Below are 12,833 nucleotides of genomic sequence, written 5' to 3' on the forward strand. Positions count from 1 at the left end.
TTACAACGGTGCTACTGTTCCATTCGAGAACTATAAATGACCGATGGTTCAGTGAGATATGACCTTGGATCGATGGAGTACACTTCTAATACGACGGAGAGGGGGGCGACTTACAATGTTAATACCGTAACATTTGAGCCAGAAAGAGGATACAGAGTAAAATGAGAGTGATAATAAATTTAAATACCTGAAAGAATGCCCTGTAGTTAAAACCGTAAAAAAGAAACATGTTATGAGATGTCAGATAAGATGATGCTTGATGTATCTAAAGAGGATAAATTATACTTTTGGATATGCTTCTTCGCTTAATATCATTCTTAGGTTTTTCATTACAGGCCTTGCCAACGGTTAAGAATGGACCTAAATAAGGCTTCTCAACAATAAATCTAAACATACACTGAATTTAGTTTTGATACATTATAAAACAAATATTTTACAACTCCAACTAATAATACATTTTTCTTCATATTTTAATTTAATCAAAATGGGCGACAATACTTTATGGACTTATTACATGACAACATAAACTTATTTTATATTAGCAATATATGCAAATAAAATTCATATTTTATAATATAATACTTCAATCTTTGTGCATGCAAAGTCCCATTCAATCTGCAACAAAATCTAATCAAGTCCATGATTCTGTTTATATTGCATTGCAAATCCATATATTTTGTGAGGGTGAGGCAGTGACTTTGCCACACTCTCTTTTTCCATACACCTTTTGGCCCAAGCCACAAGCTTAGGACACTCTTCCTCTATGCTTAGTTTTCCATAAGTCTCATATGTGTAAAACCAACTTGTGAAGGGAATAAGAGCCACATCAACATATCCAAAGTCATCTCCACCAAAATATGGCTTCTCTCCAAGCTCACCTTCTAAAGTCTTCAAACATTCTATAAACTTCTTTTTACCCTCTTCTTGTTCTTTACCCTTTCCTGTCCATACCTTCTTTCCAATGTTGTATATCTACATCAAATAGAATTCACAAATTAAACTTTTTTTGTCTAATAGTATAAAAATTAAAATAAATAAGATGTCGTGAGTTTAAATATGTGCCTCTGCAATCAAACGTTGTGCAATCAGATCGTACGATATAATTAACAAGATATGTAGATATAAAATTACTTACATGTTTGTCAATGTAATCTCCCCAAAACTTGGCTTGGGAACGCTTGTAAGGATCGGAGGGCAAAAGAGAAGGTTTGTGATTCCAAGCCTCATCAATGTACTCAACAATATTGAGTGATTCACATATGGGTTTTCCATTATGAACCAAGACCGGAATCATTTTGTAAACCGGGTTCATCTCTAAAAGAAGAGAACTTTTATCTTGAAAATCTTCTTGCTTACACTCATATGAGACTCTCTTCTCCTCCAACGCGATTTTCACTCTCATTCCATATGAGCTTGGCCAGAAATCCAACAAAACAACGTTGTCCTTTTCCATGTCTTTACTTTACTCAATGTGTAGCTTGCTTATTCGATATTATTTGTAATGTGAAGCTAAGATGTTGTTTAGATGATTTAGTTTAGGTTATTTATAGTTGTGCATTTCTTGTTTAGCAAGAAATATAACGTGGAAAGATTACAAAAGATAGACTCATTGCTCATGTTGGACTTGTGATCTTCTATGATGTGTGATGTTTATTTTTGTGGATAGAGCACACATGGTATATTTTGGCTATAAGCACTAGAAAATGTGAAAGGAATAGATTCAGATACAATTGGTCAACTTTGATAGAAATCATATTTGACCCGGAATATGTAATAGTGTTGACCGTTGAAGTATGCTACAAACTATGAGATAAAGCTGATTGCATTATGAAAAATAGACATGTCACGTTGCCACGGTCACTTAAGTTCACAAGAGCGATATATAAATTTATTATACAATAGGTTATGGAATACAACCCTCTAATTATCAGATTCATTTAAAACAATTGTCTTCAAATTATTAGATTATTAACGATGTTGATAGGAACTTTCTAGTTTCAAAGAGGTGTAAATTGAGATCTGATAATGCATTTCTTTGAAATTTTTTAAGGGTGACGGTGTTTTTACAAACACAAGTTAGAAACTAGAGAAAGAGGTGTGCTATTTTGACACCATTTTTCTGTATACAATAGCTTTTATACCTTATATAACATCAAAAGGAAATGATCTTGCACAGAAACCTATATAAAATAAATTATTAAAATATAAAATCAATATGTTTTATTTATACATTTAAAAGGAAGTAGTCTTGCACAGACACCTATATAAAATAAATTATTAAAATATAAAACCAGTATTAAAATATAAGAGATATTTAAATTTAGAATAATATGTTGATGAATGTAAAGCATTTGTAGTGGTGGAGTTAGTTTATAAAGTTTGAAGTAACTACAAAATTAAACTATAATATTATAGATTAAATATTCATATCATAATAATGTATATAAAACATAACATAATAGTGTATATAAAACATCTAAACTGTAATAAAAACAAAGTTGAACATGAAATAATTAAAGAATATTATTTAAAAATATTTTAAAACAATGCTCTACGATCTTTAAACAGTTTAAAATTATTAATAATAGTTTTAGAATTAATATTTTTGTAGTAACATTTGTTTCTATGCTATACTATTTTCTAAAAAATCAATTTTTGTTTATTTATCAATCTTAAATCAATCTTAAATCAATTTTTGTTTATTTATCAATCTTAAATCAATTTTTGTTTATTTATCAATTTTATTTTCATAATTTTTAATTCTGAAAAGATCTTTCATCAACCGATAGAGGGAGAATCATGACAAGTCGAAAGAGGCTATCAATTAAATAGTAATTTTCTTCTTTTCATTTGTAATCAAAGATAAACATAAGTCTTGAATAGTTGATCAATTATTCAATTTTGATGTTTGCCTAGTATCAATAATAAAATGACGAAGTCGAAATTGCAAATTAATCTTCTCCTGACCACTTAAGTCCATGGGATAATATTTTTCAACTAGAGTGTAAATAATACCAAAGTTAAAAGCCTTGTAATTATCTTGGAAGCCAAAACAACTTAGAGTTAACAAATCAATTGCTTGCTCACTAAATCTCCTATACAACTCTTGTAATTGTCTATCAGTGATAGTGAAAAACATTTCAACACTCAAATAATGCTCAATGGTTACCAAAATATCTTCAAGACAAGAACACTCAAATCTTGTTGTTAAATGAACATCATCAAAATCAGAAATCTCAATATCATATTTTTCACAAAAAGGCTTCACATAAGTAAAATTTATCCCAACCATTTTTTCTCAATTCTTGAATAAGAGCTTTTGTTGTACAAACCAAATACATAGCATTAACTACATTATGATATTGTTGTTGTAAGGCTTTACAAAGGATATTTATGATCCCCATAATTTCTTTCATCAGATGCAATATAAATATAAAATCAAATAATTGTAAGTACTATCAACATCTCCATGTGAAACATAACTTAATCCTTCCTTTGTAGATTTTCTTGAAATAGTACAAGTTACTGCATACATATTCATCAAGCTTCAAATAGAAGATAAGTGTGATCCCCAATGAGTATTGTAATGATATATTTGGTAAAGTCCAAGACTAGGGTGCCCTCACCCAACAATTGGACCGCCCAGACGGAATCCGAGGGAATCGCCTAAGAGGTCCTACAAATGTGGGAGTCAAGCAAGAGAAAGTTCACATTGACTAAGAGAAGATAGGTGGTCAATAACCTCCCATAGTAAGAGGGGGGCGATTAAGACCACATCCAAAAGGTAAAAGCCCTAAGTGGTAGGAACTCATATAAATACAATATCCCTCAAGGGGATAGACAGAGTCTCAAGTCACACATATTTTCCAATACTCAAACAACACTACGCTCCCAATAGTCGTAACACCATCAACCTAACCGTTCGCCTACAACCCAGTAGCTCCGACCACCACTATAGGCTCTAACCTCACGTGAGTTGATCCAGTAAACAACCTTAAAAACCATCGTATAGTGCTTCTCACCATCGTGAGGAAACCCTCACTACCCAAACTGTAATATACCTACTAAGCCCTCTAAGTCTCATTGCCCTTGCATGGGGGACACACGTATCCTGTACCTTTTGACCAATACAGTGATGCCCATTGTGCCCGATAAAACTAACTTGGGCCATACCTTCTCTCATTATCATCATCCTTCCCATCGTTTCCCTTTACTCATACACCTAGCCACTTTTAACCATGGTTTCTAGGAGAGTTACATCCCTTACACTAGAAGGCACCAACAGTAACGGTAATGCCGATGCCATGGCAGAGATGCACGCTGCCATGGATGAATTATGACACCATGATCGAGTGTTGGAAGACGACATCCACAATATCATACAATTCCAATAGGAGGTCAAGCCCTAGAGGAGGTGGAACTATTGGATCCCCAACCACTCTCATACAAAATATAGAGAGCCTTTGTTCCCTAAGGTTTCAAGCCTCCATATTTGGCCAAGTTTGATGGACAAAACGATCCCTACAAGCGTGTAGCCTTCATCAACACGCAAATGACCATCATAAGAGCATTAGACTCTCTGAAATGCAAGTTGTTATCAAGCACTTTCAGAGATCCCGTCCTCAGATGGTATATGGGTCTTCCTCGTGCTTCTATTAATATATACCAAGATATGGTAAGGAAGCTGGTACACTAGTTCGTTGTCGGTTGCCATATGAAGATGTCCACCACCAACCTATTTAACATTCACCAAGGTCCATCAAAACCACCGAGGGACTAACTCGTCTGCTTCAATGAAGCCACCATCAAGGTCGTCCCTCTGAACCAAGAAATGTTCGTAAGGACGTTCCAAAATGGACTCAAGGCTGGACACTTCAATGAATCCCTCGCCCAAAGGTTGACACTCACACTGGATGTAGTGGACTCCACGGTTGAGTGCTACATCAAAGGTGAAGAAAGCAATACAGAAAAGAAGGCCTGTGACCTCTAGAAACTCATCCCAGTACCGAAAGCTCTCATCCCTTGAGCAAAAACAGTTATACCTCGCTGTCGCATCTCGAAAAATACGATTCCTCGCGATGGTCGCGGAAAAATTTATGTTCAAACAGAGTCGCCACCGAACTTTATTTATCCCAATGAAGGAATAGGAAAATATCGATAAAACCTTTAAAAAACAGAATAATGGTCGTCGCAACCATATTCGGGTTCGGGAGTCGATTACGCAAGGGGAAGGTATTAGCATCTCTCACATCCGTTGAACTCAACGGGAACCTTTTAGTTCTAATTTGCGATTTGAATGTTAAATGAATGTTAGTTATTTTCTTCGAGTGAATAGATGATTAAAAAGTAGAGATGGATGGAAACCTCAGAAGGGGGGAAAGGGAGGTTTTTAATTAGTGTGCTCGCGAAGATACAACAATCTCCTGCCTACGTATCCTTATGGTGCAATAAGGAAATCAGAGCATTCGTAGTTCGGGGACTACGATTAGTTGGTGTTTTTTAATGAACGACTGTGTAGATTGCATTCTAAAGGCTAAACACTGGCTTGTCTACTCTCGGCGGAGGCTTAAACACTGGTTTGTTGCGCGCATTAGAAAGGATTAACAGTGTTCTTTTGAAAAGAGTTTTGGTCACGCGGGGATGACAAGTTGAATTGATGTGTTTGATGTTTTTGGTTTCGATCGCGCGGGGGCGAGAAGTTAGTTTGATTTGTTAAGGTGTTTTGAAGAACAACGAAAGATTGAGCAATGTGGTGCACACCAATCGTCCAATTCTTTCTAGAAATAATAAGGCGAACGCCTTCTACTCCTTTTGCGTTCGAATTATTTTGAAAGTTTGTTCGTGGATGTTGAATATGCACGGTAGTGAGGCGTATGCCTCCTACTTGCTTATTCAAAGAATAATGAGGCGTGCGCCACTTATTCCTTTATCCAAGTTTATTTAGCGTGTTTTAATCGGAAGTCGATAATTTGAGCAATATGGCGAGCGCCAATTATTCAATCATTCGAGAGATAGTGGGGCGAACGCCTCCTATCTTTTATCATCCGATATTTAATTTATAAAAGAAATGTTCTTTAGGTATTATAATTGGTTTGGAAAAATAATTTAAGTTTGTAAGGTTGCGGCTTTAATTGAATGACAAGAATTCGAGTAATATGGCGTGCGTCAATCATTCGATTATTCGATAAATGGTGAGGCGAACGCCTCCCATTCTTTTATCATCAGAGATTTATAAATCAAAACGTTTTTTCAAGTATTATATTAACTTAGAAAAATGATTTGAATTTCGTACGATCACTGTCTTAATTAGACGACGATAATTCGAGCAATATGGCGAACACCAATTATTCGAATACTCGAGAGATAGTGAAGCGTGCGCTTCCTATGCTCCTTTTCATCCAATGTTTAAATTGTAAAAATAAAGTCTTTAGAGATTATATTTGGTTTGGAAAATGATTTCAATTTGTATGATTAAAGTTTTAATTAGACGACGAGAATTCGAGCAATATGGCGAACGCCAATTATCCGAATATTCGAGAGATAGTGAAGCGGATGCTTACTATACTCCTTTCCATCCAATGATCTAAATTATAAAAAAACAAAATTTTAGAATTGTGTTTGTTTATAAAAAATTGCATTTGAGTCCAAAGGGAATTAATCAAATTTTAAATTAATTATTTAATATTGGGCTAAGATTTAAGTCGTCCTTTTTCTAAACAAAGCAAAGTAGAACTCAACCACTTATCAGTTTCAATAAACTTCTACCTAATTATTTAATTACAAATACTATAACAATAGTAAAATAAAATTAAATAAAATAAAAGTTCAAACCATATTGATTTTTTTTACTATACTATTTATTATAATCATTTAAATATTTAAGTGGAAGTATTCCGAAATAGTGAGTAAACAAATTAAATTCACATGGGTTAAAATATATTAGGAAACTGGGAGAATTATGGAATGTAACCTTTTACTTCCAACCCAAATGTGAAATGCACATCAACGAAAAGCAGGCCCGTACCACCGTCGGACCATTGTCGGTAGCTTATCAGAAAAACCAAAAAAAGAATTTGATATGATAACACTATTAATGAACATGATAATGTTTAAATAGTTATCCCATATGACTTTTCCTGCATATTAGATATTAGGATTCGGATATGACAGGCAGTATACCAGCATCAAATACTATAGCTTTTTTAAGCACAAATATAACAATCAAGCATTATCAATTGGATCCATCATAACCGCAGCTAGATACAAAGGCTAACCAAAGTAGGATTAAAAATCTGGCAGCATTAAAACTGAGTTCAAAATCGAATCCACAAAGGAAATCAATATGGAAATCAAAGTAATTTCTTTAACTCATTTGAAACAGACTTAAAATTAATGGCAATTGAAATAACCCACACAACAAATCATGGCCCTACTAGGACAACCATCGATACTTACACAATTCCATGACAACGGAAACTGAACGGCGTTTGTCAGAAGCATCTTCATGAATATTCGGAAGAGTTCATCCCTTTTTGCCTCGTGTAAGCTGCCGTCCCGTTTGCGTGTTGCTGCTGAGATGCAACCATAAAGAAGAAGCTTCCGCGTGTGGTAATTTAACAGGGAAAGGATTAGGTCCTAGACGGTGGTGATTCGTGAGATCCGACGGAGGAAGTTCGTCATATACGGATCTTGACGCGTACGGAGGGATTTCGCGCACGATTCGGTGAGTTGCGTGCGGATAGCGGCTGTGGGTCGAGATCAGAAGAGGGGTTTGAAGATGAGGTTATGAATGTTTCAGTTATGGAAACAGGAAGAGGATTGAAGATCTGCAATTGGTGGTGAGAGCTTGAAGGTTGAGTTGGAAGAAGAAGACAAAATCTGGGATTTGTTTGTGAGTCACATTTTTGGAGAAGAAAAGGAGCGTTTTTTATTTTTCTGTGTGTGTCACCTCTTTTCTTTTTTATTTTTTTTATTTTCGTTATAGGAGAGAGAATGGTAACGTGGCCAATGGGTGTCGTGGAGGCGCGGTTTGTAGTCGAAGGTGGAGGGTTGTTTGAGCGTTTGCCTGTGGAGAAAAGCCAACCACCCTTTTCCTTTTTCTGTTGCTTTTCTCTTTTTGTGTTAGAGGGAGAGAATCTGTTTTTTTAGAGAGGAAATGAGTATTACCCTCTTCCCTCTTTTTCTTCTTATTGAGAGAGTATGTGTCCATTTAATACTCTCTTTTTCTCTTTGTCACGTGTGGAGGAGGCGTGTGAGAGGAGAGATTAATTGTAGGTGATGATGAATAGTACAGGTGAGAAGATTGATTTGTTGTGAGTGTGACAAGAAACGTGAATGGTAAGGGGATAGGTGGCGGCGAGGTAACGTGTTAGAAGAAGAGGAAAATAGTTTTCTTTTAAATTTATTTTTCTTTTCTTTTCTTTATTAATAATTTTATTATTTAAAAAAATTAATTAAAAATTCTTAGGCAGTAATTTAATTTAGAAAAATGATAATATTAAACAAATCTCTAATTTGGACATTAAAATAAAGAAATAACAGGATTGATTATAAATAGAAGTCGGATACAAATTTGCTTAAAAAAATTAAATCAGACACACTAAAATGATCAGCACAAAATATACTTATTGAAAAAATACAGCGTTTCTTCAAATTCTGAAATAAATTTGCACCGGTTAAAAGGCTCAGGCGGGTCAAAATGCAACCGAAACAACCGCTAAAAAGAACAACGAGCACAACAGGTTAAACTACGTGAACCGTAGATTAATAATACTGGTGTCTGTAATTTTAATTTTGAAACTTTTTACCCGCTGATTTGTGCATGTTCTTGAGAAATGATTCAACCGATTTGTCTGTATTTTCAATAAATTTATTCTAACTGATATTTTAGTTATTATTCATGATGGCATGCATGTCATGTTGTGCATATGATGCAAATTAAAAATGAAATCAATTTTACAAAAATTTAAATATGCCCGGACAAAATTGGGGTATGACACTCGCCCATGAAGGAAAACCCGTGTTCAAAAGAGTGAGGAAGGCGACATAAAGCTTTACGCCTTTAAACACCCACCGAGAACATATCTGGTGCGAGGTACTTCACCTGCACAATATTCCAATATCGCCTGCCCCCAAGGCCGAGGTAATGGGAAATGAGTCTGGAATATGGTGTAAGTTCCATAGGGTCAAGGGACATCATACCAATGACTACTACCAACTTAAGAGGGAAATAGAGAAGCTGATACATGAGGGAGACCTCAAGAAATATGTAAAGGAAGATTCTTCCAACCCGATGGAAAAAAATAACCCGCACAGGCAGGAGGTTACCACAAGCCCTAGGACGAGCAAATCCAAGGAAGCATCTCAGGGCGAGGGCAGTAAAGCGGCATGTCATACCCTCAATACCATATAAAGAGGGTTCGCTGGGGGAGGTGAGACCAGCTCCGTCCATAAAAGATATGTTTATCAAGTTTTGAGTGTAGAAAACCTCCCTGAGGTCAAGAGTATGAAAGTGTCTGAAGCCATGATTGTCTTCTCAGAAGAGAATGTGATTGACATCCATGTTCACAATGATGATCCCATGGTCATCACCATAAAATATGAAGAATGGGATATCAAAAAAGTTCTAGTAGACCAGGGAAGCTCCACTGACATGCTATATTGGGATGCCTTTGAAAGACTATGTGTTGATCCCAAAGACTTGAAGTCGTTTAGGGGATCATTTGTCGGATTTTTAGGGGAACAAGTCTAAGTGAAAGGATACCTCACCCTGAGGATCACGTTTGGAGAGTAGGACCATGCCAACGAAATAAAAATTAAGTATCTAGTCATTGACGCCCCCTGTAACACCTTAAAACCCAACTCTTAATATAAAAGAGAATTTTCACTACTTACGATGATATTTAAAACAATCATGCAACTCCATGAGCATTTTTCAAAATCTCACAGTAGAAAACTTGAATAATCCTCATAACATCAAATAATTAATTAAAGCAACCACTCAACAAAAATAAACTCCAAATGAAAACTCAAAACAAAATAATGTGCCCCGTTACCGATGTTACAGACTAGAGCATATAAAACCAACTAGAGTAGTGATATATATAAAATAAATGAAGTAAGCTCCAAGGTCATCTTCCACTCACAAGTGACTACTCCTGCTGAGTACCTGATTGTCTATACTCTAGAGGAGTACATACGCCACAATAATAAAAAGGAGTGAGAATGGACCTTACAAATGATAATGGTGAAAAATAGCAGTAGGGTGATAAATAATGACAATCACCAAGATATCATTCACACAAAACACAATCACAACTAAAATAGTAATGCAAATGCTAATGTTAGCAACTCCTTCATCAAAATGCATGTGGTACAGGGTTTTTTGGGTCAGGGATATGTTACTGATTGCCCTTATCTCAAGTTCCTATTGAACTGTGTCCCTCTCTGGACGTGAGACCGCCACAGTTCCCCTCTAAAGCAGGCCATCACTGGACCGAAGTCCTACCTAACTCCAAAATATATGCATGCATGATCATGTCTAAAAGCAAGCACGCAACTCAGAAATAATCCAAAATATTATCATCAAAACATCATCATCAAAATATCATCATCAATACATCATCAAATAAGGTTCCACTCATGAACCAGTATATTGTTAATCACATACTGTCACCGTAACCCCTCCAGATTGCTAATCTCCAAAATTATCAATCACAAATTGTCATTGTAATCCCTCCAGATTGCCAATCTCCAAAAATATAGCTTTTAAAATTAATTTTTTTATCTCATAAAGAGTAAATTTATATTATTACTCATAACTCTAAATTCATCAGAAAAACTCAAAAACACCTAAATATTTCTCATCTCTCTAATTGAGTCTAGAGTACTCAACAACATTCTAAAGTATTCAAAAATACTCTAAAGGCAACTTTGACAACTCTATAACAACTAACCATATAAAACATGACTCTTAAACTCATCAAAAGGGTAACGAAAGTTCATCACACTCAAAATTGCTCAAAACTTTGGATCTAACTCTAAAATTTTCTCATTTCAAAATAACACCAAATATTATAGACTTATGATAAAATTATAAAAATATCCAGTTTGAAAGTTCTTTAAAATCTCTTTCAAACGCGTTTAACCTCACTTTAAGCGGAGTTACAAAACTCTAGTTCTATTCATTTCAGTTCATCCCTATCGCAACAATTCTTGCATAAACTCTAAAATAGAATGTCTGGCTTCAAAATAGCACTAAAAATTATATACTCATGATAAAATTATGAAACTCTCTAGTTTGAAATTTCTTTAAATTTTATTTCTAAAGCAACTTATGGCATCCCAAAATAACTTACTAAACTCAAGTTACGCGTGAAATATGATTACCAACATAGAACTAAAATTGACTATGCCTCTGGTATAAAAACCAGCAAATTTCTACTGTTGCAGCGCCCCTAGACCCAACTTCTCTACTTCAAAAGAAATATTATCTCATTAACTTTCCAACATAACTGACGACACCTCAAACCGACTTAAGAAACTCAAGTTACGCCTGAAATAAGATGGTCAATCCCCTTTTATGTCTACCTGCAATTTTTCTGCATTTTCTCCCTATTTAACCGATTTAAAACTCGCTTTATTTGAGTCCCAATCACTCCCAAATGCTCAACAAATTCCATTTCTTTGGAAAAAATGTAATTTTTTATTTTTCGTGAAAAGTCTAATTTTTGAAAAATATAGTTTTCCGACATTTGGGAAAATATGAGAAAACAGATCGTAAGGTTTTGAAATTGGGGAAAATACACCGTGAGGTTTCAGATTTTTTTTAGGAAACATAACCAAATAGTGTCGCTCAAAATTACAGACATCTCTCAAGAACTCTAAGGTATGAACACAACATATATGCATAATTCAACAGTCATGGCGTCACAATCAACAACAAATAATATTAAATCAACAAACAATAGCACCAAAGTGATTGATGACTTCTCGACAAGTGTACTGATATTGTCGCAGTAATAAAATGTTGAATCCATAGGGATTGATTTTTAATAAGACAAAAAGTGTGCAAAGCATAGAAAATAGTAAATGTAAGGGGAGGAGTTCAAGTTTGAAAGCGAAAATAAGATAAAGTGTTCAGACAGAATTACGAAAGCGGTCAGGTTGTGTATAGAATCTCCTATTTCTCTATTGTTGATGTTCGATGCCCTACATGAATAATCTTATCATTATAATCTCATGGTGAATTAACAAAAATGTTATAATCAATCCCTTGCGATATAGCTCACTAATCACTACTCGGAGTTTCCTATCCCTGGTCCACTAGCGTAAGCAGGATTATATAATGCAACAAAGCGTTAATTCACTAGTAGTTACTCGGGGTTTTCTATCCCTAGTCAACCAACATAAGCATGACAATTGCCCTAGGTCCAATACATATACTAATGGTGAGTATTCCCTATGTGCCTAAAATCATATTAAAAGAGTATCTCACATAAAAAGCATTACGAACAAGAAGAAATTGAATAGAATTAAAGATCAAAGTATTCATGCAAAGTCAAATCAATATGTGTACCAAAAATATTGAAACATGTTCATCAAACACAGTCTAACCTAGAGAGATTTAGCTACTCATAATTCAAGATGCAATACCAAAAATAATTAAGAAGAATTGTATGAGATTCCTTGAAGGATTGACCTCCAATGGCTTCAAATTCTCTCAAAATCACCTTTGATGCTGTAAAACTTGTACTCCTTATGCCAAAACTTGTAACCTTGAAAAAGTGACAAAACCCCTTTAAAAAGCCTTTAGAATGGACCACAACGCGTCA

The 12,833-nt window shown here is 34.9% G+C and overlaps 1 protein-coding gene across 1 annotated transcript; it reads right to left on the reverse strand.

Annotated features, from left to right (window-relative positions):
• Positions 1-266: 266 nt before the first annotated feature.
• Positions 267-1,586, reverse strand: LOC127084385 (probable glutathione S-transferase parA). The gene is made up of 2 exons (XM_051024819.1): positions 1,136-1,586; positions 267-972 (listed from the first exon to the last, which is right to left on the reverse strand). The coding sequence occupies exons 1-2, from the start codon at positions 1,451-1,453 to the stop codon at positions 628-630; spliced, it is 663 nt and encodes a 220-aa protein (XP_050880776.1). The 5' UTR covers positions 1,454-1,586; the 3' UTR covers positions 267-627.
• Positions 1,587-12,833: the final 11,247 nt, after the last annotated feature.

Source organism: Lathyrus oleraceus, chromosome 5 (assembly GCF_024323335.1).
Source record: "Lathyrus oleraceus cultivar Zhongwan6 chromosome 5, CAAS_Psat_ZW6_1.0, whole genome shotgun sequence".
Lineage (NCBI taxonomy): Eukaryota > Viridiplantae > Streptophyta > Magnoliopsida > Fabales > Fabaceae > Lathyrus > Lathyrus oleraceus.

Coding starts and splice junctions, on each gene's coding strand:
- LOC127084385 (XM_051024819.1), bottom strand. CDS start 1,453: ATGGAAAAGGACAACGTTGTTTTGTTGGATTTCTGGCCAAGCTCATAT. Junction 973..1,135: donor GAGATTACATTGACAAACAT/GTAAGTAATTTT, acceptor TATTTGATGTAG/ATATACAACATTGGAAAGAA.